The 25,042-nt window shown below is 46.0% G+C and overlaps 2 protein-coding genes across 2 annotated transcripts in view; one reads left to right on the top strand and one right to left on the bottom strand.

Annotated features, from left to right (window-relative positions):
• Positions 1-5,198: 5,198 nt before the first annotated feature.
• tmem218 (transmembrane protein 218) lies at positions 5,199-7,808 on the bottom strand. Its single transcript, XM_067229220.1, has 3 exons — positions 7,457-7,808; positions 7,183-7,285; positions 5,199-5,407 (listed from the first exon to the last, which is right to left on the bottom strand). Exons 1-3 carry the CDS (start codon positions 7,564-7,566, stop codon positions 5,267-5,269), a joined length of 354 nt encoding a protein of 117 aa, XP_067085321.1. The 5' UTR covers positions 7,567-7,808; the 3' UTR covers positions 5,199-5,266.
• An 829-nt stretch (positions 7,809-8,637) lies between these two features.
• The window catches only part of pknox2 (pbx/knotted 1 homeobox 2), a 57,675-nt gene continuing 41,270 nt past the window's right edge, over positions 8,638-25,042 (top strand). The window contains exons 1-2 of the mRNA XM_067228573.1: positions 8,638-8,710; positions 23,184-23,261. The gene's annotated coding sequence lies outside the window, so the exon portion shown is untranslated. The remainder of the gene's footprint in view (positions 8,711-23,183; positions 23,262-25,042) is intronic.

Here is a 25,042-nt window from a genome sequence, read left to right on the forward strand (position 1 = left end):
AAACAATGATTGAAAAACAAGTTCCAGGCGTCATGCTGGGAGAGGAGAGCGGGGAGGGCTAGTCTTCAGCAGCATCTGTGTCATTCGTTCTGCACGGAGAGGGAGACCAAGAACAAGGCCTGCTCTGGGGGGGAGGATGCTGCTTTACCAAGTCAGACCGCTTCCATTAATCAAGTGTCTGGTAGCAGACTGACCCAGGTCCTCCACAGTAGCACTGGTTCTTCCTCTGAGACGACAGACACGTTATGCTTCGGCGCCTCGTTGAACGTTTTGAAATCATTTCTTCAGCGGTGGCAGTCGAGAGTAGGGAGGACCACTGTGCTCACCCGTTTGGACCAGACGGGTTTGGCCTGAGGGTGCGGTAGCCTGCTCAGAAGAGGGAGTGTTTTCAAACATGCTTGATCTCATCAGATGCAGAGCGAGGACAGTCTGTTGTTGCAACCATTCAGAACATGAAACGCCAAATTCAAGACGGGGACAAAAATAATAAGACACTGAGCCTATAGTACTCGCGTTTGTGGAAATGGAGATAATTAATTTATCTGCATGGTGACCATTTCAATTTTCAGAGCTTATGTATCAATTATCTGGCAGGGAAAGTGTTGCCCCATTTGAAGAGACTGAAAGGCCACAAAGGTTCCCCCTGCCCCCCCTGCCCCCTGCTGTCTTCCTTTAACAAGACAACTGCAGCCCCCCTGCACCCCACCCCCCGCCAGTAAACTAGCCAGGCAAATTTGTAGCTGCCTGCCTGCACAGTTTGAATCTCATACATCATTTTGGCTTAGCAGTCCGAATAAAACAAACGTTTTCAAGCAGCCTTGTCAAGCTGTTCTGGTCAGTTGACTCTGGTGCTCCTTCAGCTGGTTTGAGAGGTGCGAGCACAGTGTTCTAGTCAGACACATGCTGGGTTAGCTGCTTTGGGCTCAAATCAATTAGGAAAATGCTATGCTCCGTGTGACATGGCTATCAATGTGAAATTTGACTTGCTTTGACTAGTATTCAGGACATGACGCTAGCAAAACACCTAGCGGACTGCCGGGGCCGGGGCAGAAAGGGGCCGGGGCAGAGAGGGGCCGGGGCAGAGAGGGGCCGGGGCAGAGAGGGGCCGGGGCAGAGAGGGGCCGGGACAGAGAGGGGCCGGGGCAGAGAGGGGCAGCGGCAGAGAGGGGCCGTGGCAGAGAGGGGCAGAGAGGGGCCGGGGCAGAGAGGGGCCGGGGCAGAAAGGGGCAGAGAGGGGCCGGGGCAGAGAGGGGCTGGGGCAGAGATAGGCCGGGGCTAGGGCAGAGAGGGGTAGAGAGGGTCCGCTGGGGTGCCCCCTGATCTCTGAGCCGGGTAATGTATCACTGGCAGAGGGGTGACACAGGGGCAACAACAAGGCCTAGTTTAGGGGGGCCTGGGGAAGGGGTTGCCTGGAGCGAGGGTGCTGAGGGGCCTGGGGCAGGGAGGACTGGGGCAGAAAGGCTGGGGTTGGGGGTCCGGGGGGCTGAGGTAGGGGCGTGTGCGGGGCACTGACAGCCACCCTCTGGCCACCACAAAGGGGGTAATGGAGCAGGACCGGGGTGGCAGTGAGAACCAACTCTTCTCTGCTCCAAAAATACACCGGCAGTTGTCAGGGTGATGGGGTGCCCGGCAGCTCGTTCCCATGGCGATGCATCAAGCCAGACACTCCATTGGACACAACCTCCTCATTTCCCAGAGTTCCACTTGTTGGTCAGCAAGCTTGGATTTGATACGGGCTTAGACTTGTCTCACTCCGAGACTGTCCTCTTACGAGTTTGTGTAAAGAATTCATTTTAAGCTTTCCGTCTGATGAAAGATCTTGAATACCTTCCCATGACAACGGACCTAAGCTTGTGTTATTGTGTTCTGCTGCGGAGGTGGAGGGTCTGAGCCTCAGTTGAGACGTTGAGGACAAGCTCTTCAGAGTGCCGTCAGGGAGAGGAAGGACCCCAGTTCAGAGGTGGTGACAGCGGCCGTATCATGCCCCAGAGGGGGGGTATCATGCCCCAGAGGGTGGGTATCATGCCCCAGAGGGGGGGTATCATGCCCCAGAGGGTGCCGGGTGGGTATCATGCCCCAGAGGGTGGGTATCATGCCCCAGAGGGTGGGTATCATGCCCCAGAGGGTGGGTATCATGCCCCAGAGGGTGGGTATCATGCCCCAGAGGGGGGGTATCATGCCCCAGAGGGTGCCGGGTGGGTATCATGCCCCAGAGGGTGGGTATCATGCCCCAGAGGGGGGGTATCATGCCCCAGAGGGTGGGTATCATGCCCCAGAGGGGGGGTATCATGACCCAGAGGGTGGGTATCATGCCCCAGAGGGGGGGTATCATGACCCAGAGGGTGGGTATCATGCCCCAGAGGGTGCCGGGTGGGTATCATGCCCCAGAGGGGGGGTATCATGACCCAGAGGGTGCCGGGTGGGTATCATGCCCCAGAGGGGGGGTATCATGCCCCAGAGGGGGGGTATCATGACCCAGAGGGTGGGTATCATGCCCCAGAGGGTGCCGGGTGGGTATCATGCCCCAGAGGGGGGGTATCATGACCCAGAGGGTGGGTATCATGCCCCAGAGGGGGGGTATCATGCCCCAGAGGGTGCCGGGTGGGTATCATGCCCCAGAGGGGGGGTATTATGCCCCAGAGGGGGCCGGGTGTGTGAAAAGCAAATCAGGAGTTCTGCTTCAGTGGATCTCTATACAGGACTGAGTGAAGACCACCCCCACCCTCAAAACCCTCCTCCCCCTTTTACCCCTCCCCCTCCTTCCCTCGCTTTAACAACATAGCACACACACCCACATCCTGGACTTTGCTTATACCTCTCTGTCCCGTCATCCCTCTCCCTCCCTCTCACTCCCCCATCTTTCTCTCACTCTCCCTTTCCCCCTCATCTCTCTTTCCCTTTCCCCCTTCATCTCTCCCTCTCTCCCCCCCGTCCCATCTCTCTCTCCCCCATATCTCCATCTCTCTCCCCCCCACACCCATCTCATCCCCGCCCCAATCTCTCTCCCCCCCCCACCCCCATCTCTCTCCCCCCTCCACCTCTTTGTATGTCCAGCTGGCTGCTCCACAAAGACTTGAGCTGGAGGTTCTAAATGAGCCTCAATCCTCCCCCCTCTTTGTTTTGCGTCCTCTCCCACTCCCCGGAGACGGAGTTCTGCAACTGACATGAAAATGAAGATGGGATAAAACGAGAATTAGCGCAATTGCGCAAATGAGGACACTGTGATCTCCTGGAGGGGAGACCTCTGGGACATGAACTGGTCCCTGTTACTGACAGACTGGCTGCTACAGATCTGGGAGGCAGTAATCAGTGGCATCTGTTGAATTGTGTCCTTCAAATACCAACTGTTGCTGACAAGATTCTCTGGAAACAATTCAGCTATAACTCAAAAGGTGTGCTGCAAATGTCCTAAATGATGAATAAAGCTTCAATACAAGGTCTTAAACTCTCCATCTGATCCCCGAAGTGTCATAATTCAGACGATCTCCCACTCTGTGCCACTTTAACGCACGGCTAATATCACGTTTCTGGGTAATCACGCGCTCGATTAAAGGCAACAGTCCCCTGCAGAGCGCGGGGGGGTTTGAACCCTGTGGTTCCCCAGCCTGTGTGAAATCTTGTGGAGGATCGGTGGACAGAAAGAGGCCCTGTGTGGAGATGTGGGGCGGAACTAATAGGATTGGTTTTGATTCATTAGATTCTCTTTCATCATCCTGGTTGGAATTCCACTACACGTCCCGCAAAGTTTTGCACTTAAATAGGGAGGGGGGCGTGGGAGGGGGGCGTGGGAGGGGGGCGTGGGAGGGGGGCGGGAGAGGGGGGGTATATGCAATGAGCCCCCACCCCTCCCCTCTCCATCAATAGCAAACTCTTCATGTTCCATGGAGTCTCTTATCTATAACCTTTTCCAGTGTTGTGAGTACAGGACCCACAGCAGCATGAATATGCTAGCGTGTTGGGCTAAAACACTGGTAGGACAATGAGAGTACAGTAGATGCACATTCGGCTTCTGTGTAAAGCTCTGTGGTTCTGTCCATGGTGGTGTTTACCACTAACAAGGGGCCAGGGTATAGAAATACTTGTCAAGATCATTAACTGTTCCCCTTGTTCATTGTTGCTATGACTGAGTTCTAGTGGGTACATTGTTGTTGTAGCGGGGTTTCCAGTGACTGGATTGATTTCACAGGTCTAACCCTAACACTCACCCCTTTGTGATGCTGAGACTCAATAATAACCCAGTTACTCTTCCATTATTATTTGCCTTTGCATAGAATTTGCACATGTATTACAGTTTTTTTTCAAAGAAAGAATTCCTACAATAATCATTGCACTCCAGGATCTACAATAGTTTATCTAAGATGCATATTTTTGAATTACTCTGATGACCAGTTATCTTATTTGTATATAAATTAGCTGACCCTGGTCGCTATAAATTATTTCTGATTTTTTAATCATGTCTGACATACTGAGTTTTTTATGTAATATCTAGACACATATTGGCTGCAAATGAGCTTCACCCTAAGTTCTAACAGAGTCACTGAATAACCAGTAAATAACAGCAATAATAGATTTTAGAGCTATTCATATTTTTGACTATCTTATAAACAGATTTTTATTTTGGAGGATATGCTTAATATGTAAAGTCAGGCCACTTTAACAAACTAACAACTTAAACAAAACTGACACTTGTTTTGAAATATTTTGCTTGAAAGCTATTTTCCACACTCCTTTCCTCATGGTTTAAGATGGCATCCATTAGTGGGAAATTACCATGTCAATGCAGATGCAATTTATCCGGTTTAAATCCAGTCTGATGTGACTGAACGCAGAATGAATCTGGAGGAAATGATCACCCTCCTTCATTTAGAAAATGCCAGAAGTCTCCTTCACATCCCTGTATCCCCTCACTCACGTCTTCATTCAGTTCCGTCTGCTAGAGAGGCCTTCCGGAAGCACACAGCTCCTGTACGTACGAGGGCCAATCAAGGAGAGACGACAAAAATATCCTGGTTAACTGAATCCAATCAGGAAGCCAAACTTCTGCATCTCAACAAGGTAAACAAACGTTGATGCATATTCATACCAGGGGCCTGGCTTCTTCTGTGGTTCTGGACCCCAAGCTGCATATCTAACACCACGAGAGGGAAGCAGGGGGCACAATAATGGAACAATATACATCTAAATAATACAAGTAGATGTATTATAAAGTAATTTATTTTTTCAATATTAAAACATGATTCATACAAAAGACAGACTTCTAAAAATGTCAACAGTGGTGCGGTCTCAGCGGTTTGGCGTAGACAGGGGTGAGGAGATGTTGGGTCAGCAGGGGGAAGAGAGCTACCAGGAACACCAGGCACGACACCACCAGGAGGACGTAGCGCCCGATGAAGAACGTGTCCACTACCTGACAGGAGAGGAGAGAGAGAGATGTTAGTGTATGTTATGTCCACCAGGTGGCATGAGAGAGCCAGTGTGTGAACGCCACCGCTGAGAAGGAGGCTCGAGTCTTCAACCAGTGGCTGCTTAATCAATTTGGACTCCCATAATGCATCACTACCGACCACGAAAAAAACCTTGCTTCACTGAGAAGTCAAAGCAGACTTGTAGCATATGTGCATTAATATTATCCCCCAAAATGAACCTATAAAAAGTAAAACAAATGGATGGACAGCGGGGGAAAGAAATCTGTGTACACAAAGCCAATATTTATGCAATACCGACTAAACCAAACAACTGCAAACTCCCCCAACTCCATCCCCCCTGGTCTCTACAGAAGCCAAGTCTTCTGGAGAAAAAAAACACATCTCCTGCTGCTGACTAAAGATTGCAGGGGAGCCAAGGTGGGATGAAGGGATGAGGAAAACGAGGGGAAGAAAGAGAGAGAGGAGTGTGTTGTGTGTGGAGGCATTGTCTCCAGTGGACAAGGAGTCTTCTCATTTACACATCTCACTTTCTAATCTGCCAATTAGCTAACTAGTGGGGCTCAGAGCCGGCCTCCATGTTTTATTAATGTGGCAGAGAGCAGTATGCTGGCTCTCGTACCCCCTCACCCCCTCCACCTCCCCCCTCCACCCCTGCCTGGGGCCGGACTAATTGGCACTGTGATATTTTGCTTTTGTTTAACAACGAGAGGTTAGCCATTTATTGCACACGCAGGCAAGAAACACGAATAAAGGCACACCCACGTAGGAAAGCACATGAAACACACAAGTTAATAAGCTGTGAGCTGAGTTTAACATCCAGCTGACCAGACCACCCTTCGAGCTTCCCACCAACTGTTCTCTACAGGAACAGCCTTCTGTCATCTAAAGAACACCAAAACAAAGATATGAAAGTTACATTTTCACTGACATCTTAAAAAAAAAAAAAAATCTTAATATAACAGTAAAGCAGGGACAGCGTTAACCGAAACTTAGAACTCTAAATCTCCAATAATAATTTCCAATAACACAAATCTAGCCTTCATCAATAATCCCAAAATAAAAATTGGAAAAGCATGGAAATAAATCATGAAAGTAAATTAGGTATCATGAAAGCAAATAATTAATCAACAGCTATTAAAAATAGATGACGCATAAAGGCAAGAACCAGTCGACCAGTCTCCCCCGGTCTCAAACATCTCGCCTGCCTAAACACCCACGCAGCCCCCTGCTGTCTCCATCTGGGTGGACCAGCCCCGTGCCTGCACAGCTGAAACTAACCAGACTGGTCTGGTCTGGGCAGCTCTAGGTGTCCTGCAGGGGGGAACAGCCTGCCTGGAGGACCTGACTGGTTTATTTGGCAGGAGCTTTGAGGAGCCTCAGCAGCAGTGTGTCTGGCCTGCGCTGCTGTTGGAGAGAGATAAACCAGAAGTCCTTCTGACTGACAGCATCTGCACGTTCAACCCAAACCAGCAAACTCCTGCCTTACGGACACGACACTTCAACCCCCCGACTCCACAAACATCCACAACATACTGTTGTAATGGCTAATTGTGAAGGTGTCTCGATGATGATGGGTCGCTTGAAGAGGAGTCTGTCATGACTCCAGTCATTTGTTTGATATTATTGATACTCTGAGGTACCTGTGACAGCAACTCTATCGGGAATGTCATGAAACCCGAAATATTGCCGTGTTTACAGCTGTGTGTGTGTGTGTGTGTGTGTGTGTGTTTGTGTGTGTGTGTGTGTGTGTCTGTACCTCCTTTTCCCTGAAAGGCGAGGGTGTTTCTGAGCTGCGAGGGAAGAAGACCAGTGCCAGGGTGATGATGAGCGCCAGGAGGAACACAGGAACCACTCCTAGCCTGGTGGCGGAACAGAACCCGATGTGATCAACACGGTTTAATCTAGTTATATTAACTATATGCTACAGCCCGCAGGTCCACTATACATGTAGGCAAGAACTCAACACTGAATTCATGTGGCTGAACGTTTACTGCCACTAGTACTGTACCAAAGCCCGAGGTATCACTTACTTGGTCGTTCCAGATGCCCTGAGGAGAATCATCCCAGAAACGAAAGCCACGATCCAGATCAGAGCGATGAGGAACACCCCTGTACCAACCCCTAGCACTGTGCCAGCCATCGTAAACCCTCCCGGTGGAGTAATAACTGGCTAACTAGAAACCTGGAATTGTTTTATGTCAGACTTCTCAGCGAAATACTCGATAGCTGGATAGCATTAGCTTCAAACAGCCATCATTCTCGCTGGTTACAGTACGTTTTTTATACAGCCAGCAGAAAGGCTGTGACTTTAGTAAGCGTGTACTAGTTGTTACTTTTTATTAAATGTTCAAACGAAAACTGATCGTCATACACAAAAAAAACAAATCTAGTTAGACTACTAGTCTAGCTAGGTTAGCTAGTTAGTGACCCAGCTTCAATCTGCGTTCTCGACATCCTTGGTAACAAATAATCTAGAAGCCTATAGGATGGATAAACTCCAGAAGATCCAATCGTTGTCTTTGTTGCTAGATGGTGAATTCGCGAATGGTATGATGGGAGTTGAAGTCTTAGCCGCGCAGAAAACTGGTCCAGCTGAAGCTCGTAGATTTCAAATTATGTCGGTTTCTTTGAGTGGCGACTGTTTGAAACCTTCGAAAAGGTACGTTCAAGTGTCAAATGTACATGGCTAAAGTTACAAGCTAAAAAAAATGTGCGTGCTGCTACTTGAGTTGAAAAGTAGGTTATCCCAGGCCTGACGTGGCCTACATGAAATACGTGAAATGTTGGAAAATGTGTCTGAAATAATAGCCTATTGATTGATATGACATTGAGTAACTTTGCGATATCTCGGTTTTATCGATAACCTCCATAGGCCTACATGCAGCTTGTATCCCTGATGGATAGCCTATAAAATATGAAAAACACTCAAATGTTCTTGGTAACAATACAATTTTACTATAGGCTACATGGTTGAAATGAATTAGAGCTACTTTCTTGTGGTTTTCAAATCGTTCTTGTCGCACACGGTTTGACCATCGAGATGTAGTTTTGGTCATAAACCGACAGGGGGCCAGCGGGCCACGCTGACGGAGATGCGCAAAACAGGGGCGTGTGTGGCAATAACTGGGGAGAGACCAGTGAAGGTGTTGGGAGGGGGGCTTCGAGGAGGTAGGGGGGTGGGGTGGTGGTGGGAGGGGTTTGACATGGCAGACGTCACTGCTCGTGCAGGGGAGTATAGGCAGTGTTGTCAGCCTAGTGTCAGTCTGATGAAGATTGGCATTCAGGTAAGCTGTCATTCATTTTCAATGTCAGAGCATAGACCAGGCTAACACTCCAGCGTGTTTTTTTCCCTCGGTCTCATTACAAAAGGCAAGACATTATTCATACAGCCAGCCAGGCCAGGGAGTGTGTGAGTGGGGGGGGGGGGGGGGGGGAGAGTGTGAGACCAGAGGGAGAGAGAGAGGGGGAGAGAGAGGGAGCAAGATAGACAGGGAAAGGGGGGAGGAGGGAGAGAGAAAGTGTTTGAGAGAGAGAGAGGGAGGGAGGAGGAAAGGAATAGAAAAACGTACAGAGAAGATAAGCATTTTTTTACTGGATGGAAAGACTCTTGGTCGACTGCTTGATGCGGGGTTTGGATTAGAAAATGTGTTCGTAATGATACTGTTAATTAGGTCACGTTTTGCGCAGATATTCGTTGTGTTTTCTATGGAATGAACAATAGAACAATGTTTTGGTACGAGGAGATCTACGAATACAACCAGACATTTTAGACACAGCACCTGAACGCGCTCTTCACGCGCTGTACAATGGATTTCTGTTCCGAGAAGAATTATTTATGTACGCTATCCGTATAGGCCTTCTGTTTATAGGCACATTTTAGATTTATGCATGTGAAATACGTTTTTCAAATACGTTTATGTAATGTTAGATGGTGAATTTTTCTGAATACATCTGAGTGTGCGTGTCGCAATCGCGGCCGGCCGGTTTTATCTGCTATAGTCTGCTCTTCTTTTGCTTGTGGATGATGGACAATATTGTTTGGAAACAAACCCCGTTTGTCGGGGTTTTTCATGTCTAAGCCATGTCGATAAACAGTCTCACTGTTCCGAGAGCCAACTTTACATATGTTACATAGTTACGCTCCTGAAACCTCTCATGTAGCTAGGCATGGCATGTGGCAACAAAGGTTTCGCAAGTTGTATACAAACTGGACGCGCTATTCTCTGCGTTATGGGAGCTTTAATATCCATTGTTCAATTCGTCCCATTTCTAAATGGTTGTTTTTATATCAGAATTTCCTGACAGCAATAATTATTTTGTAGAAAAAATTGGAAAATGCTTGTTAAAATTTCACACAACAAATGTTCATGTTTCCTTTGGCGTTTACAAACATTGTCCTCAAATTGATGTAATAAATGATCACATTGCGCTTTTCACTGGATTTCTTTAATGTGTCGTGATGAATGACTTCTGCATGGCCGGCAGCAAGTCAGCGTATCCAATGTTTACTTTTCATGTTCGAGTCATAGCCTTCCCAGCTTGATATCTTCGTACGGAACATTGGCGGTCTTTGTGTGGCACGGCTTGATGCCGCTGCTTTCTATCTTCGTTTGTTCCAAATCTGCATGCGAGCTCGACATTTCACAAAACATAATTCAGTAAAAGGACACGGAAGATGTACTGTTTGATTAGTGCAGCAATTCCAATATGCTGAGAAATGTATCTACCGTTAAAGTTTGTAGAAAACAAGTATTTCAAATGTAGGCTAATCAGTGCAACCCCTGTATACTGCACAGGTAATACTTTATTTTTGCCCTATCCATAGTGAATATTCAGACCCTAAATAACTATAACCAAAACGTCAAGTTTGATTAAAAAAAAAACTAAACAACTATTGTCATAGACAATCCCTGCATGTTTTAAACTTGCCTATTTAATGGTCAATAGAGAAAATTATGTTGGACTAACACAAGTATAATTTAAACAGTTTGCTTCAGCATTAATATAAGGGGTTAAGAAACATGTTTACACAGGATTTATTGTTACATTCATAAGTTACCCTAGAATATAGTAATTTATTAACCTACATTTAGGGTCATTAGTTATACTTTACCATAGTCCTGAAAAAGTAATTTAAAGTAGCCCTTGGCTCCTAAACTAGACTCAGAAGCTAGTCAGATTTCATACTTTGTTCAAACTCATTTATAGGCTCCCCAATTTCTTACAAATGGAGTACTATATGAAATTTGATGAAAGCACTCAAAGTCATTCGTTGAGAGGTAAACCACACATTCTCATAAACACATCCTTGTCGACAGTTGGAATTCCAGTACGTCAGTCCTGAGTGGATTCATTGTCGGAATCTTTTTTTTTTGTCAGAACAGCTTTAATCCTGCAAACAATTGGTAATCCTTGCTTGGAAGGGTTTAAATCAAGTGTGCATGTTAAGATTTGTAGATATTTTGTCATTTTTTCGTTCTCTCTCTACTCCATTTTGTCTTCTGCTTTGACGCGCGCACACACACACACACACACACACACACACACACACAGATACACTTTTCTGGTCTCCTGTCAAACACAGACGCTACTAATACCGGTGATATTTTGTGGTTCATTGTGATGTGTCCCACTTGGCGTGTGGTGTTGGGATATCGGGATATTGCCAATTAACATGCAACAAAACCCTGCTGGGATCTTAATTGTTGATTTGTGTCGTGGGACAAGCAGCCCAGGGGCACAATTGCAGCTCCAAAATACTCAGACATTATTTGCATATTCCCATTCTCCACATCATGGCTAAATGACATTAGGAGGTGCAATGCTGTGCTCTCCTGCAGCTTCTGAGGGGATAATCACTAATAAAGCGATTCAGTTGCACTAAATGAAGGGAGTAAACAGAGCGATGAGAGCATATGTTGTAAACCAATTTAAGCATTTATGGACGACCAGAAAGTGATTGAGGAAATTGAACCTATTTCAAATCATTTCCCGGCCCTGCTTCCTAATACTACCTTCATGGTACCCAAGTAACGAACGCATCATTTTCCTCTGAAGATCCTGAAGGTTTTCAGAGTATCGCACGGCTAATAGCCCTCTATTTCTAATTTCCTCCCTTGCTCCCAGATATTTAGACCATAATTGTTTTCTGGGGGCCTCATTTTCTGGAACAATTCTGAAGAAGGTGCACATACTGTTTGGAATTATTCATGAGGCCCTTTGTTGTATGGGTATCCCTTCTGTTTGAACTAAGGCATCTTTTAGGGCCTGGTCCAACACGAAGCCTGATTTTCTTGCGCTGTATCTTAACAGCAAGTCTTGATGCTGTGGTCCAGACCATTGGGATGCATGTTGCAGCTCGACATCTGGGGCCTGTAAGACCATGCCCACTAAGCCTGGCTGATCCCTATTGCTCTCCTGAGAAGGATCGAGGTCTGTTTTTGCTGTCAGAAGGCTCAACGTCCGAACGACCCTGCAGCTTTCCCTTCGCCCGCTCCCCGGCAGCGCTGTGCCGGCCTGGCTCCGGGGTCGCCACCAGGGACCGGGACGGAGGGAAATGGATTTGCTTGATTTATGCTTCCAGGGGAACAGGGTGGGTTTAACGATCCTCCGTATCGCTGGCGTCACGTGCGATTGGCAGATCTACCACTCCTCAAGGACAGAGAGTAGACGGGTCATGAAAATGCATTAGCTTTCAAAGATGTTTTTTTCTTTTCTTTCCCAACTAAATTTCCGACAATCTATACTGTTGTTGAATATCAAGTTGGCGATGAACAGCAGCTCACCTGCAGTGGTTCTCCAGTACACAGCTGAACTGGAACGGTACGAGAAGGATTCTGACTGCACTGCTGTTATTCCAGATATACTGTACAGCTGCACAACATGAAATAAGTTACCATGGTTTTAGTCATTATCTAATAATTATAGCATCGGTACTTTGATCCATGTTATCTTTTTAGGGGAAGGAAATGAACAAACAGCAGGGAAACATTCCTGAGAGTGAGAGAGGCACCCAGACAGGATGGTTCTGTATGTGCATGTGCAGGGAGTTTCAAACAATCCATCAGGTAGCATTAGTAACTTTCTAGAGTTAATTCAGTGTATTGTATGCATTGAGTGGTCATCAACAGTAAGCAGTCACGTGCTCTTGATATCATTATAATTTTATTATTATAATTTTATTAGTACAATGGAAATCTTATTTTAGACTGCAATGATTTATTATTCAAGGATCAAAAGCTAAATCAAATTAGCAACAGCTTATTATTAATTCTGCATTTAAAGACTGCAAACCTCATTGTGCTGTTGGTCTTATCTCTGGTGGAATGCAGATAATCCTAATAAATGAATACGAGCCTCACAGAAAGAAATGTGAAGCCTGCCAGTAAATCCTGAATTTATTATATTCAAGCACCCCAGAAACAGCTGAGCTGGGTGAGGTTAAAAATATTTGATTTGAATTGAACAGCAGATCAAAGCAAAGAAAATCATAGCAAGCACTATGTGGCTGCATTTTCGCACTCCCTTTAAAAAAAATGAATAAATGTATGGGAAAAAAAATTATAGAAATGTAGTCCTACTATTCCCTTAAATCCCCTCGTGTCCTTTGAGTGTCTGCTTCTTAAATTAGGTTGCCAGAGAGTGGTGGTGGTGGTGAGTGACAGTTCATATTCTCTCAATTAGTTTGAGAGTGTGAACTGTCTCTCTTGTGGTTCTTGGGAATGTTGTCTAGTGGTGCGAGAGAGCCGACCTGCCTGTTTACCCACCTAGGATCCCTCCGCCTGCCTGTTTACCCACCTAGGATCCCTCCGCCTGCCTGTTTACCCACCTAGGATCCCTCCCTATAATCCACCTGGTGCTGTTTCATAGTTTAACTCATTTAAGACAAAGCTCCTTCCGTTTACAGATCTTGAATGATATAATGAATGCCTCTCTGGGTAGTGTTGTAGGACAGTGTGTCTCAAGGTATCCATTAATTTCACTCCCTGTTCCCTGAGACGTTATAACAGGAAACTGTTTTGGAGTGCGCACCATGCTGTCACTGGCTGGCGGTTGACCCTTTCAGCAGGCCACCGCAGAAAGACTCGCGCAAACGGCCTGAAAGAATCGTTTGGCAGAGAGCACAGAATCATTTGTCTTAATGGGTGTCATTTCACTTATTAGCAACAGTAACTTCCTCAGTGTGGTTCATTCTCAAACCATAAATCTGCCATAAATTTTACATCCGCATAGTTGCTGGAATTCTTTTATTTGATCTGGTATGGAAACTGTATGTCTCCTGTTCTATCTTACTTTTACCTGTAAATTATTAAAGGCGTTCTGTTTTATCCCTGGAATATAATGCGGGGAGGACGTTGTATGCCTGGCGCTTCTCCTCTTCACAGTATGTAACTAGACCACAAATCAGACGAGCTCTTTCTCTCTTGTCTGCTTCTCCTGCAAAAAATATAAGCAGCTAATTAGGAAAAAATGTCCTCTTCATTTGAGTGGTGCTTCTCTACTATAATTGAAATTGATTTACAGAAGAAACACACAACCAGATAACTTTGTCTGCCTGAAACTATTTACCCTTAAGTTACTTTAAAGCTAATTTGTTGTTTAGAGACGACTGTATTTATACCCTAACCACAAATCAAAGGCACAATCTATGATTTGCACGTACCGTGCCACCCCCTCAACACACAAACACACGCGCACACACCTTTCAAGATAAATCTACACCCTGCCTAGGTAACAATCAGCAGATTTCTGTTGGCTAGCCCAGCCTTGAGCCTGCTGTCGATGTTCCTCCAGTGCCTCTCGTACAGGAATGTGTAGAGTCCTAGCCTGTGTTATTTTATCAACCCAGCGAATAAGCATGAGACAGATTGTGTCTCTGCGGGGCTGGAGCCCAAGGAGGCTGTGGAGGGTTAAGAGCCTCCTTGGGTCTCCTTTCTCAACGCTGATCTCAGACCAGCGCTACCTGGGCCAAGCTAAAGCTTAGTAAGATGATACGACTTGTGTCCGAGTGCAACTTTTAACTGGTGCTGCCTGTCACCCTTTAAAAGGAAACTCTTAGCGACATGTATATGAAGATCCTGTCCCCAAAGATGTTCTTTACGTCAACATGCCATAAAATCATGTGATTTAGTGTAACAGTCGAGCCTCGAACAGCCCCAGAATAAAGACGGTATTGTGGCGAGTGACTAGGCTGCTTTGATCTGTAGCAGCAGACAGTGGTTGTGAATGAGAGCTGTGTGTGAAGTGTGCTTGCTGAATGTTAAAGCAAGCCTAACCACATGTCAGTTGTGATTTAAGAAGTGGTTATGTTTTACAACTCAACAACATTCATCCGACTTCCTACACCCCTCCCTTTCACAGACAGACGCGTCCCTTTTTATTTGTTGCATTTGATTGGACCCAAGGCAAACATTTTTGCCTTTTAAAGTCAGAATGTAAACATGACAGATTTAACAAGTATACGGTAAGGTTCAGGGAACCAGTGCGCTTTCATGGAATTATCATAACAAACAGTCTTAAACAAATCTGCAGACCGAGCAGTTTTGTCAACAACAGAGAGATTGCAGCATAATGGATTTATTGTTGGTGTCTGCCAATGTTGTCTTTTATTTTATCTAAGTTATTCACTCTTGGCCTACATTTCAATCCTAAAACAATAGCTCAATTGCTTCTTTTGTGACGTAATTTCTCATTTAGCTTGACTTTTTTTCGGAACAAAAGTGTTACAGAATGTTACTATGTGGAATTAAGTCTAAACATTTTTGCTGCATTGTACAACAGATAATCAAATTGATGCAGAATATTGAGATTCTTTGTGTAAATGTAATATGCAATGTCTTGTACAGTGTGTTAAATATACATTTGGAGAGTACACTGTATTCATGTTTTCAACAGAGTTCTGCACTACAAAGAATAATTATATTCTCTCACTTCTATTCATAATTGGTTACCTCTTTTATCTTATCTCTGTGCGCTTAATTATCACAGTCATCATATTAGATTATTTCACACATTATAAACGAATTCAAACCGAGTGTGGGGTAATTAGCATGTTAGCATATCTGCGTTGCTTGTCTAATGATGGGTATTGTGCTAGCAGTTACAGAAAAGTGAAAATGGGAATAGATAACAGTACTTGCAATCATCATGACATTTTCTACATCCTTTTGTTTTTCTATGGGTTTAAAGATTCAGAAAATAGAAAGCATACAGCCATGAAATATATTTCGGAACAACTTTTTAAGTAGTTGCACACATTATTTGATTGAGGCCACCTTTCCATCAATCCTCGTTTTGGCTCAGTGTGTTTGTTTGTTGAGGTTGTTTTTAAGATTTTTTTAGTTCTCACAAGATTTGGGGAAATCATAAGTACCTTGTATGTTGTCTGTCAGTAGTCTACACTGTTCCTAGAGCACCCACTTGTGACGTGGTCATGAGCCCTCCCTCTACCATCACACACACACACGCTGCCTTGTGACATGGCCATGAGCCCTTCCTCTACCATCACACACACACACGCTGCCTTGTGACATGGCCATGAGCCCTTCCTCTACCATCACACACACACACACTGCCCTTTCTTTTACCATCCCTAAACACACACACATTCTCATACTTTATGAGGCAGGGAGACGCAGGGAGGCAGAGTGGAGGTGGAAGGACGTCACGTCCCCAGCTAGGTGCGGAGAGGAGCCTGTCTGCACCACCACCAGGGCCTGCAAGGGTCACGACCTCCCAGGGTCACGACCTCCCAGGGTCACGACCTCCCAGGGTCACACCCTGCCTGCCCTGGGGAATGACACAGCCACACACACACACACATTTAACCACACACCCGCACACACACACTACATCTCAGTAGGCGGTTAGCAGAGGCTGTGGGTTAAGAGGTCTGACACCAAGGTCAGACGAGTGTTGTTTGGTCGTAATGGAACCGGTTGGTAACCAGGGAGAGACCAGAGAGAGACCACAGAGAACGGCTGGCGGAGTCGAGGGAAGAGAAATGCTGAAGGAGCAGTTGCACCTGCCTTTTGATTTCCACTCTGTGTGTGTGTTTGCCTGCATGAATTACTTGATTGTGTGAAAGTGAATGAGCACGTGCAAGTCTGTCTGTGCGTGTGTGGCTGTGCGTGTGTGTGGGGGTGTGTTTACATGTGTTTGTGTGGCTGTGTGTGTGTGTGGGAGGGAGGTGTGTGTGTGTGTGTGTGTGTGTGGGAAGAGGTTGGTGTTTATACGTGTGTGTGTGTGTGTGTGTGGAGGTGTGTGTGTGTGTATACAAGGCTTTGTGTGTGTGCTCATGTTTGTGCATGTTTGCTGGTGTGAGTTGTCTAAGTGAGTGTGAACGTGTGTGTACGTGGTGCGGGGGGGCAAGTGTAACAGCCTGGCTGCTTCTCTCCCTCCTCTCCCTCGCTGACACCCTGCTGGGGAGGTATTTATAAACTGTTATAGACATCTAATACAGATCCAGAACACATCTCGGCTTTCCACGCTCTCTTAAAGACATCTTGTCCTGAAAAGCACTGAAAGTACTGAGGGCATTAATGCTATAGGGATAGGGTGAGGAGGACATTCTGCTACCTATACTGAGAAGAAAAAAGAAACTTGTACGAGAATACAATTTCCTAGTAATTTCAAAAGCAAACTCTTGCTAGATGTTTTGAAAAATGACGGTATCCAACACGCACAGTCCGTGTGTACAGTAAAGCTTCGGCCTCGATCTGTTTTCAGCATTTCCTTCCCCTGGAAAGCCTATAGACAAAATATAACCCAGTCAGTATATTGTGCATACACACCCGGTTAAGAGTACTTCAAAAGAGAGACCTGCATGAATATGAAAGGGTTAACCTTTCTTAAAAAGAAACCGTCTGAGGGGAATGAAAAGCGAACAGGGGTACAGGTTGTTCCGACAGGAGACAGGAACCCGTCTGAACGGAGACAGGAACCCGTCTGAACCCGTCTGTACGGAGACAGGAACATGTCTGAACCCGTCTGAACGGAGAAAGGAACCTGTCTGAACCCGTCTGTATGGAGACAGGAACCCGTCTGTACGGAGACAGGAACCCATCTGAACCCGTTGGTACGGAGACAGGAACCCGTCTGTATGGAGACAGGAACCCGTCTGTACGGAGACAGGAACCCGTCTGAACCCATTGGTACGGAGACAGGAACCCGTCTGTACGGAGAGTGGAAACCCGTCTGAACCCGTTGGTACGGAGACAGGAACCCGTCTGTATGGAGACAGGAACCCGTCTGTACGGAGACAGGAACCCGTCTGAACCCATTGGTACGGAGACAGGAACCCGTCTGTACGGAGAGTGGAAACCCGTCTGAACCCGTTGGTACGGAGACAGGAACCCGTCTGTACGGAGACAGGAACCCGTCTGTACGGCTCCAATTCTCATCGAGACGCCGACAGACGCCGATGGTCTGGGAAGACACGCAGCCATGAAACGCAGGCCCACTGGAGGCCAATAAAACCTTCCTCTCTGTCTCAGACCTGGTTAGAGAGGAGGCAACTACTGTGTGTCTCAGACCTGGTTAGAGAGGAGGCAACTACTGTCTGTCTCAGACCTGGTTAGAGAGGAGGCAACTACTGTGTGTCTCAGACCTGGTTAGAGAGGAGGCAACTACTGTGTGTCTCAGACCTGGTTAGAGAGGAGGCAACTACTGCGTGTCTCTGACCTGGTTAGAGAGGAGGCAACTACTGTGTGTCTCAGACCTGGTTAGAGAGGAGGCAACTACTGCGTGTCTCTGACCTGGTTAGAGAGGAGGCAACTACTGCGTGTCTCAGACCTGGTTAGAGAGGAGGCAACTACTGTCTGTCTCTGACCTGGTTAGAGAGGAGGCAACTACTGTGTGTCTCAGACCTGGTTAGAGAGGAGGCAACTACTGCGTGTCTCTGACCTGGTTAGAGAGGAGGCAACTACTGCGTGTCTCAGACTGGCTAGCTTGCTAGTGTCTAATCTCACCTAGGTTAGCTTGCTAGTGTCTAATCTCACCTAGGTTAGCTTGCTAGTGTCTAATCTCACCTAGGTTAGCTTGCTAGTGTCTAATCCAGCGATTCTGATTGCAACATCTGGCCAAAAAATTAGGCAAAAAAATTTGAGGCAAAAACATTGAGTAATATGATGCAATTTACAAAATGTTAAAACAAGAATGTGTGTTTTCAACAGAGAATGGGATTAGAAGGATTACAGAATTAGAAGTTATAATAGTAGTGAGACAGTGAAAACCAGTATGTTTTGCTTCAGAAGTCAGGACATTATTCATTCTTATAATTTGCAGAATCAAAAACTTTTTCCTTAATTAGTTTAAATCCTTTCAAAATAAGACGAAACCTCAGTTCAGTCAGATATTCAGGTATTAGTGTAGCATGAAATATTTATGAACCAATACAGACATGAGCCAAACAAATCATCATTTGACAAGCAAAGCAAATTCCTTGTCTGTGCAAACTTTCATGGCGAATAAATCCTTTTCTGATTCTGATTCTGATTTCTGAGACTTACTTCAAAACAGCTCTCTGCACTGTGAACCTTCACAAGGGCTTTACTCAAAACTTTTGTGGAAACTGATTTACATCAAACCATTTAAGTTATTTAATCTCTTAAGCAAAAACAAAAAAAAGATTAATTGAATCAATGAATAGATTTATATACATTATTATTCACTTAAAAAAATAACTTAGATTACTTAGTTTGATGTAAACAGTTTCCACAAGTTATGAGGATTCTGAATGTATTGGGTTTTCCCACTAAAGCCCGAACCCCAAACTACTTTATTTTATTTGTATTTACTTATATACGTCTCAGCCTCCACGGCAAAGAGCTATGTAACCGACAGCAACGACGAAAAGGCACTAGTGATGCTCCAGTAGTAAAGTGTTTCTGAGTGGGATTGAACACATGAACACCTGAACAGGTACAATCACCTGAACCAACACTCTATTTTGTCCATTTGTGAAAAAACTCAGAAGAAACTCAAATCTTCTGAACTTTGACACAAACATTCACCACTTCCATTTATATTGCACATGAGTAGCCTCAAACTCAGTATCCAGACATCTCAGCATTGAAATGAAGTCGCGGAAATTCAATATTTCTGTGGAAGAACACCCTTAGATTCCATTTCCACTCTTGAAATCCATTTCTGTACTATTTACAGACAACCGCAAGGCTTTTTGTGGAGATTGAAGGGGTTATTCACTGAATAATTCACAACACAAAGCATCGCGTATCCCTCTCCTGCGAAGCAGAGATTCTGTTGGCCGTGCTGCACGTCACTTACAAGGATCAGGATGTCCTCCATGTTTCATCAGGAGGGACAGGGTCCAGGGGAGAAAGACAGAAATGGGTTTTCTGGTTTCCATCTAGCCTGCCTCATCACTTTGCTCTGATATATTTTTAGATCTGGATTCCTGTTTGGCTTTCCTGAGTTCTTCCTGCGTGGATAGGAGCTAGCTATCATGTTCTTTGAGATGTACTGTAGTTACTCTGGGGAAAGATCAGTGTTGAAAAGGAACAGAAAGGAACAGACTGGGATAATCTTGTGCAACTGCCAGGGATCCAGAGATCGCCGCTTAGTGGAGGACGTTTTTACCTGCATAGCTTTTTACTGGATGTCATGTACATTTTAGTGGGTGGCTTATATCTGTGTGTGTGTGTGTGTGTGTGCGTGTGTTAAATGTGACTGCATGCGTGTGTAAGCAACAGTGGAAAGGGTATGGCAGTGGTGTGTGTGTGTGTGTGTGTGTGTGTGTGTGTGTGTGTGTGTGTGTGTGTGTGTGTGTGTGTGTGTGTGTGGTACAGCTGTTTATATCAGCTGCTTCCTCGTTAAAAGTTGGGCCTAAACCCGTCATGACGCAGTCCCTGGTCGTGTTTCTCCCCGGGGGAATAGATGCTATTGTCATCCAAAGCCCTCGTAATTCACAGGCATCCTGCAGTCGTTAAACAGCACTTTCAAACCGTAGTGACCTGATGGTGGTCAGAGGTATTGAGCTTATAATAACGCTAAAGCACATGTGAATGGCCCCAACTCTACTGCTGCAGACAGTCTGACAAACAGACAGACAGGCTGACAGACAGATAGGCTAACAAACAGACAGGCAGACTGACTGACTGACAGACAGACAAGCTGGAGCAAGGAATAATTTCAGCAGAAGACTGTTTCTCAGTCGTAGGTCTGCATGTTGGACTGCTGTGACTTTAAGGCTGTGATCTTAAGCAAATATTCCCCCAACATGTCTTGTATTTGTAAGTGTTTTGTGTCATCATTTACTTTCCATTTAAAATAACTTTCGAAGTCAGCTGTCCGATTTGTCATTCTTACATCCATTTTGGGGGGCAGGGTTGGATCTTGTCACCGTGCCAACCCCATCACACAAGATGGCCGTCTGCTCTCACATCCTGTTTGGTAAAGGGAGAAAATCTGTTATAATTGTTTTACATCCTGTTTGACACTGATCTGTGGGATATTCTGCTCCACATCTACGATTATTTAAGTTCTATTGTGTATGGGCGGAAATGCTTGCCAGAAGGTGTTTTTTTTTTTTCTTCTGCGTTTTAGTTTTTCCATTTGTTCACTTCCATAGGACAGGCACATGTACAGCTGGGCCATGCTGTCTGCGTGAGGAGGTCTGTGGAGGTCCTGTGTGGGCTGTGTGGGCTGGATGGGTGCATATGCTTGCACTGTACACCATTATGCAAAATTAATTATCAGCCTCTGTCACGCCCTGGGTCTTATAGTGCATAAAACACTGTTCGCTTTTCTTGTGTTTTTATGTAAATGAATTTATGGCATAATGTCACTATCGCTATTAGAACTCATAGATATGTGCATATGAATCAGCCCCTCTGTTGTCATAGTAACATGAAGCACTAACCCTGTGAACAGCTGTTGTTATGGTAGTCTCTGAACAGCTGGGGGGCTACGGCTCGCAAGGGATTGTGGGAAATTCGTTTTTGGTCTGCCTCCGCCACCTTGACCCTTCCTCTTACAACGAGGAATATTTGAGACCTTACAGTGCTACCGAAATTATGCTTTTACTGTGTAGCAAGTGAATACCAAACGCATCGAGGTGTAATTACTACAACTGTGAAAGCATGATCAAATTAAATAAACAATAATGATTTACAGAGTCTCCTCAGCGCAAAACGTAAAAACCCATGAAGCAGACGATCGTAACATTCGACCGCAAATGAGTTAAGGCAGTCGAGCGTATCCCATTATTTGAGAACGAATGTTGTACACGGCCAGCTATAGAAACTTAAGTTGCAGGAAGCACAACATCTTGTGTCAGCAGCACCCTGCCTGTGTCAGGAGGTCACCTGGAGAACCAAGGTGAAGCACACAGCAATGTTCCTCTGCCTTCTGGACTGAAGAGTTCCTAAACTCAGTAAAACTGTGTGTGTGTGTGTAGGTGTGTGCTTGTAGGTGTGTGTTTGAGGGGGGAAAAAAACATCACACTCCTAAAAGAATTTAGGGGTCTCCATGTTAGTTTTGGTGCCTATGTTGACATATGAGAACAGGGGACGTGTGTGTGTGTGTGTGTGTGTGTGTCTACTGCTCTAGGAATTCTAATGCTTCCTCTGTGGTTTGTGAGGAACAAGGTGATTAGTCCTCCGACCCCTTGGGGGAGCTGCTCCCTGCTCTCTGCTTCGCTTCACGTCAACAGGAAACCCCGGCCCCCCGGGCAGGGAGGCATGACGGGGTGTGTGTGTGTGTGTGTGTGTGTGTGTGTGTGTGTGTGTGTGTGTGTGTGTGTGTGTGTGTGTGTGTGTGTGTGTGTGTGTGTGTGTGTGTGTGTGTGTGTGTGTGTGTGTGTGTGTGTGTGTGTGTGTGTGTGTGTGTGTGTGTGTGTGTGTGTGTGTGTGTGTGTGTGTGTGTGTGTGTGTGTGTGTGTGTATGTAAGGTATATGTGTGTGTGTTAGGTGAGTATGTGAAGTATACCCCCACTTAGGGGGGTGCGCATGTGTGTGTGTGTTCATGCAAACTGTGAATGCGGGTGTGTGTGTGTGTGTGTGGACCGTGGCCTCCAGTTAGAGAGTGGTAAGGAGGAGGGCTGCTCCACAGTCTGGAGCTTAGGGAAGGCTTCTACGGGGATTACAGCCAGGCTAAAATGTTTTCTTTGTAGCTGGAGGAAACCTGAGGAATCCTCGCTTCTCCCCCCTGCCTGGCAGGCTGGGACACGGAAGTCAAGGCACTTAGAAATCTCTCCCATTCATTAGTACCTTTTCGTCTTTTCGAACCATAAACTGTAAATCTCCACAAGGATGAGTGTCTTAGCCCAACTCCTGGAAGCATTACACCCCTGTTCTTTTATGAACGCTTCTTATGGCTGAGAAAGGAAAGCAGCATTTCTGCTAAACTCTCTCCCACTGCTCGTGACATGCCTGCAATAGCTCCCACTCTTCTGCCTCTCTCGAGCCAGGCTAGCTGGGTAACCCTGCCTGCTTCCAGAGCCCCTCTCCTGGGGCTCTGCAGCTAGCCAGGCTAGGGGCCTGCTGTGAGGCCTACCGCACTCAAACCAACTGGAGGCTTGTTTTGCTGGTCAAGCGAAAGATCAAGTGTCCAGACCTAAATGGATGATTGAACCTAAATCTGTTCCATGTGCACCAGGAGCCAAACTCCTTTTAGAAACTAAAGTCAGGGGAGAGATACTGCAGAGGAATCTGCCGACAACATATCTTTATCTTCAAAGCTGATACTTTTGTCATTGTTTATTTGTCAGTCATGAATTGTTCTGTCTGCTTGTTACAGACTTAGAGAGGTGGAGTTACGTTGAGGAGAGGCCTGGAAGACCACGTTGCATGCTGTGCTGCAGAAAGAAACCTCACAGTAAGTCCTCAGACCAGTCTGTCTTTTATACATCGGGAAACAAGACAGTGGTGTTGCTTACATGGCTTGAATGCCTTGTTAGCTGGTTTGCTAACAATGTCTTATGTGGTTTAACAGTTTATTCTGTAGACAGGAGTTTGGCACACATAACAATGTCTGGTGTTTGACGACCGTCTAGTGAAACTGTCAGAACAGCTAGTTGTAGATGTGAATGTTTCCTTGATGAGAAGTAAAAACATCACACAGACAGACAGTTAAGAATAATTTGCAACAAACTTCCGTGCCAGAATCTTCGAGTCTCAGTCTAGGTTCACTGGAGGAGTTTACAGCAGAGAACAAATTCTCCCAGCCGTGATATATTTACTATTTGACTTGTGCTGCTCGCAGGGAGTTCATTTCATTTCCACAAGTTTTGATGGCGTTCTCTCCCTGGCATGTTTTTAATGGCTGTTAGATTCACTCGAAAAAGACTATTTGCGTATTTAATGGTTGAACAAGCCAGGAAGGAATTGACTGGGGTTGATGGGGAAACAGAGTTGGGGAGGGCAGCGGGTGTTTGTGTGTGTGTGTGTGCATGTGCCTTTCTGTTTGTATATGTGCCTGTGTGTGTATGGGTACTGAGATCTTTACTGTGACACTAAAATGATAGGCAGCGGGGAGCTAAACTCAAATTTTTTTCTGATAGGGGGGTCAAAGGATGAGAGTTAGGGAGAGGGGGGTCCGAGAGAAAGGGAAGTCTCTTTAACAGAGTGGAAAAGCAGCTGGGTATTTCAACTATTCCCCCCCACCCTTGCACTGCAACAAAATGGCATGGGCCTTCTCCATGTCTCCCCGACCTCTAATCACTCCCATCCCTCATCCCTCCCTCATCCCCCCCTCATCCCTCCCTCATCCCTCCCTCATCCCCCCTGCTAGAACCACGCCTGAAGAGGATTGTTTTACGCTTAATTTTGTTAGTCGTAACGAGATTTCACTAATCAAATCTGCCCCTGGCTGGTGCCCCTTCCCTCTTTGTCTTTCCCATCTCTGTCTCTCTGGTGTGGCCAGGAGGGCGTGTTTGTAGACAGTTTAAAGACAAATAAACGTTTTCATTCTGAAAGCTTTCGTGGGGGTGAGAGGAAGGGTCGGCCTCGTCTTCGTTATGTCTGTTCTGTCGTTAGCTGCTGGAGTCAGCTCTCTGACTCTGCCTCTGACTCTGCCTCTGTGAGGGACGAGTCAGCTGCACAGATTAGGTTCTCCTCTCTCTCTGAAAACGTAGATTCTGTGTGATGAAAGAGACACTTTCAAAGTCTTCTTCACCAGTCCATCAACAAATGCAGACACTCACCATCCAATAACACTACAGGCACTCGAGGTACACACTCGATGTAGACACTACATCCTTGTGTCACATAGAATCTATATAGGATCTATTCTGATATATCAATCAATGAAAATGTGTGTGTACCACTTATGTATAAGTATATACCATCAGCTTTTCTGGTGATTGTAAACGACAGACATCTGCCCTGTGCCTGTGCAGCCCTCTCTGGTAGCATCCCATCTGACAGTGTTGGATCAGACCTTCACATTGGGACCTGCCAGCACCTCTGCTCTCCTCGGACACAGAGCTCCCTCCTCTCAGACCGTCTCCTCCTTCCAAACACTCAGGTCCGGCTCCCTCCTCTCAGGTCCCAGCTCTGCGTTGTCTTCCAGGATGGTGGTCGTGGGCAGGGTGCCCATCCATGCCCCGCCGAGAGGGTGGCCTGCGCTGATCAGGTTGGGTGGGGAGCGGTCTCCAC

Source organism: Osmerus mordax, chromosome 25 (genome assembly GCF_038355195.1).
Source record: "Osmerus mordax isolate fOsmMor3 chromosome 25, fOsmMor3.pri, whole genome shotgun sequence".
Classification (NCBI taxonomy): domain Eukaryota; kingdom Metazoa; phylum Chordata; class Actinopteri; order Osmeriformes; family Osmeridae; genus Osmerus; species Osmerus mordax.

Excerpts from the sequence above, each read along its gene's own strand:
- tmem218 (XM_067229220.1), bottom strand. The coding sequence starts at position 7,566 with ATGGCTGGCACAGTGCTAGGGGTTGGTACAGGGGTGTTCCTCATCGCT. Across the intron at positions 7,286-7,456 it reads AGGGCATCTGGAACGACCAA|GCTAGGAGTGGTTCCTGTGT; the intron begins GTAAGTGATACC and ends TTCCGCCACCAG. Across the intron at positions 5,408-7,182 it reads CGCCTTTCAGGGAAAAGGAG|GTAGTGGACACGTTCTTCAT; the intron begins GTACAGACACAC and ends CTCTCCTGTCAG.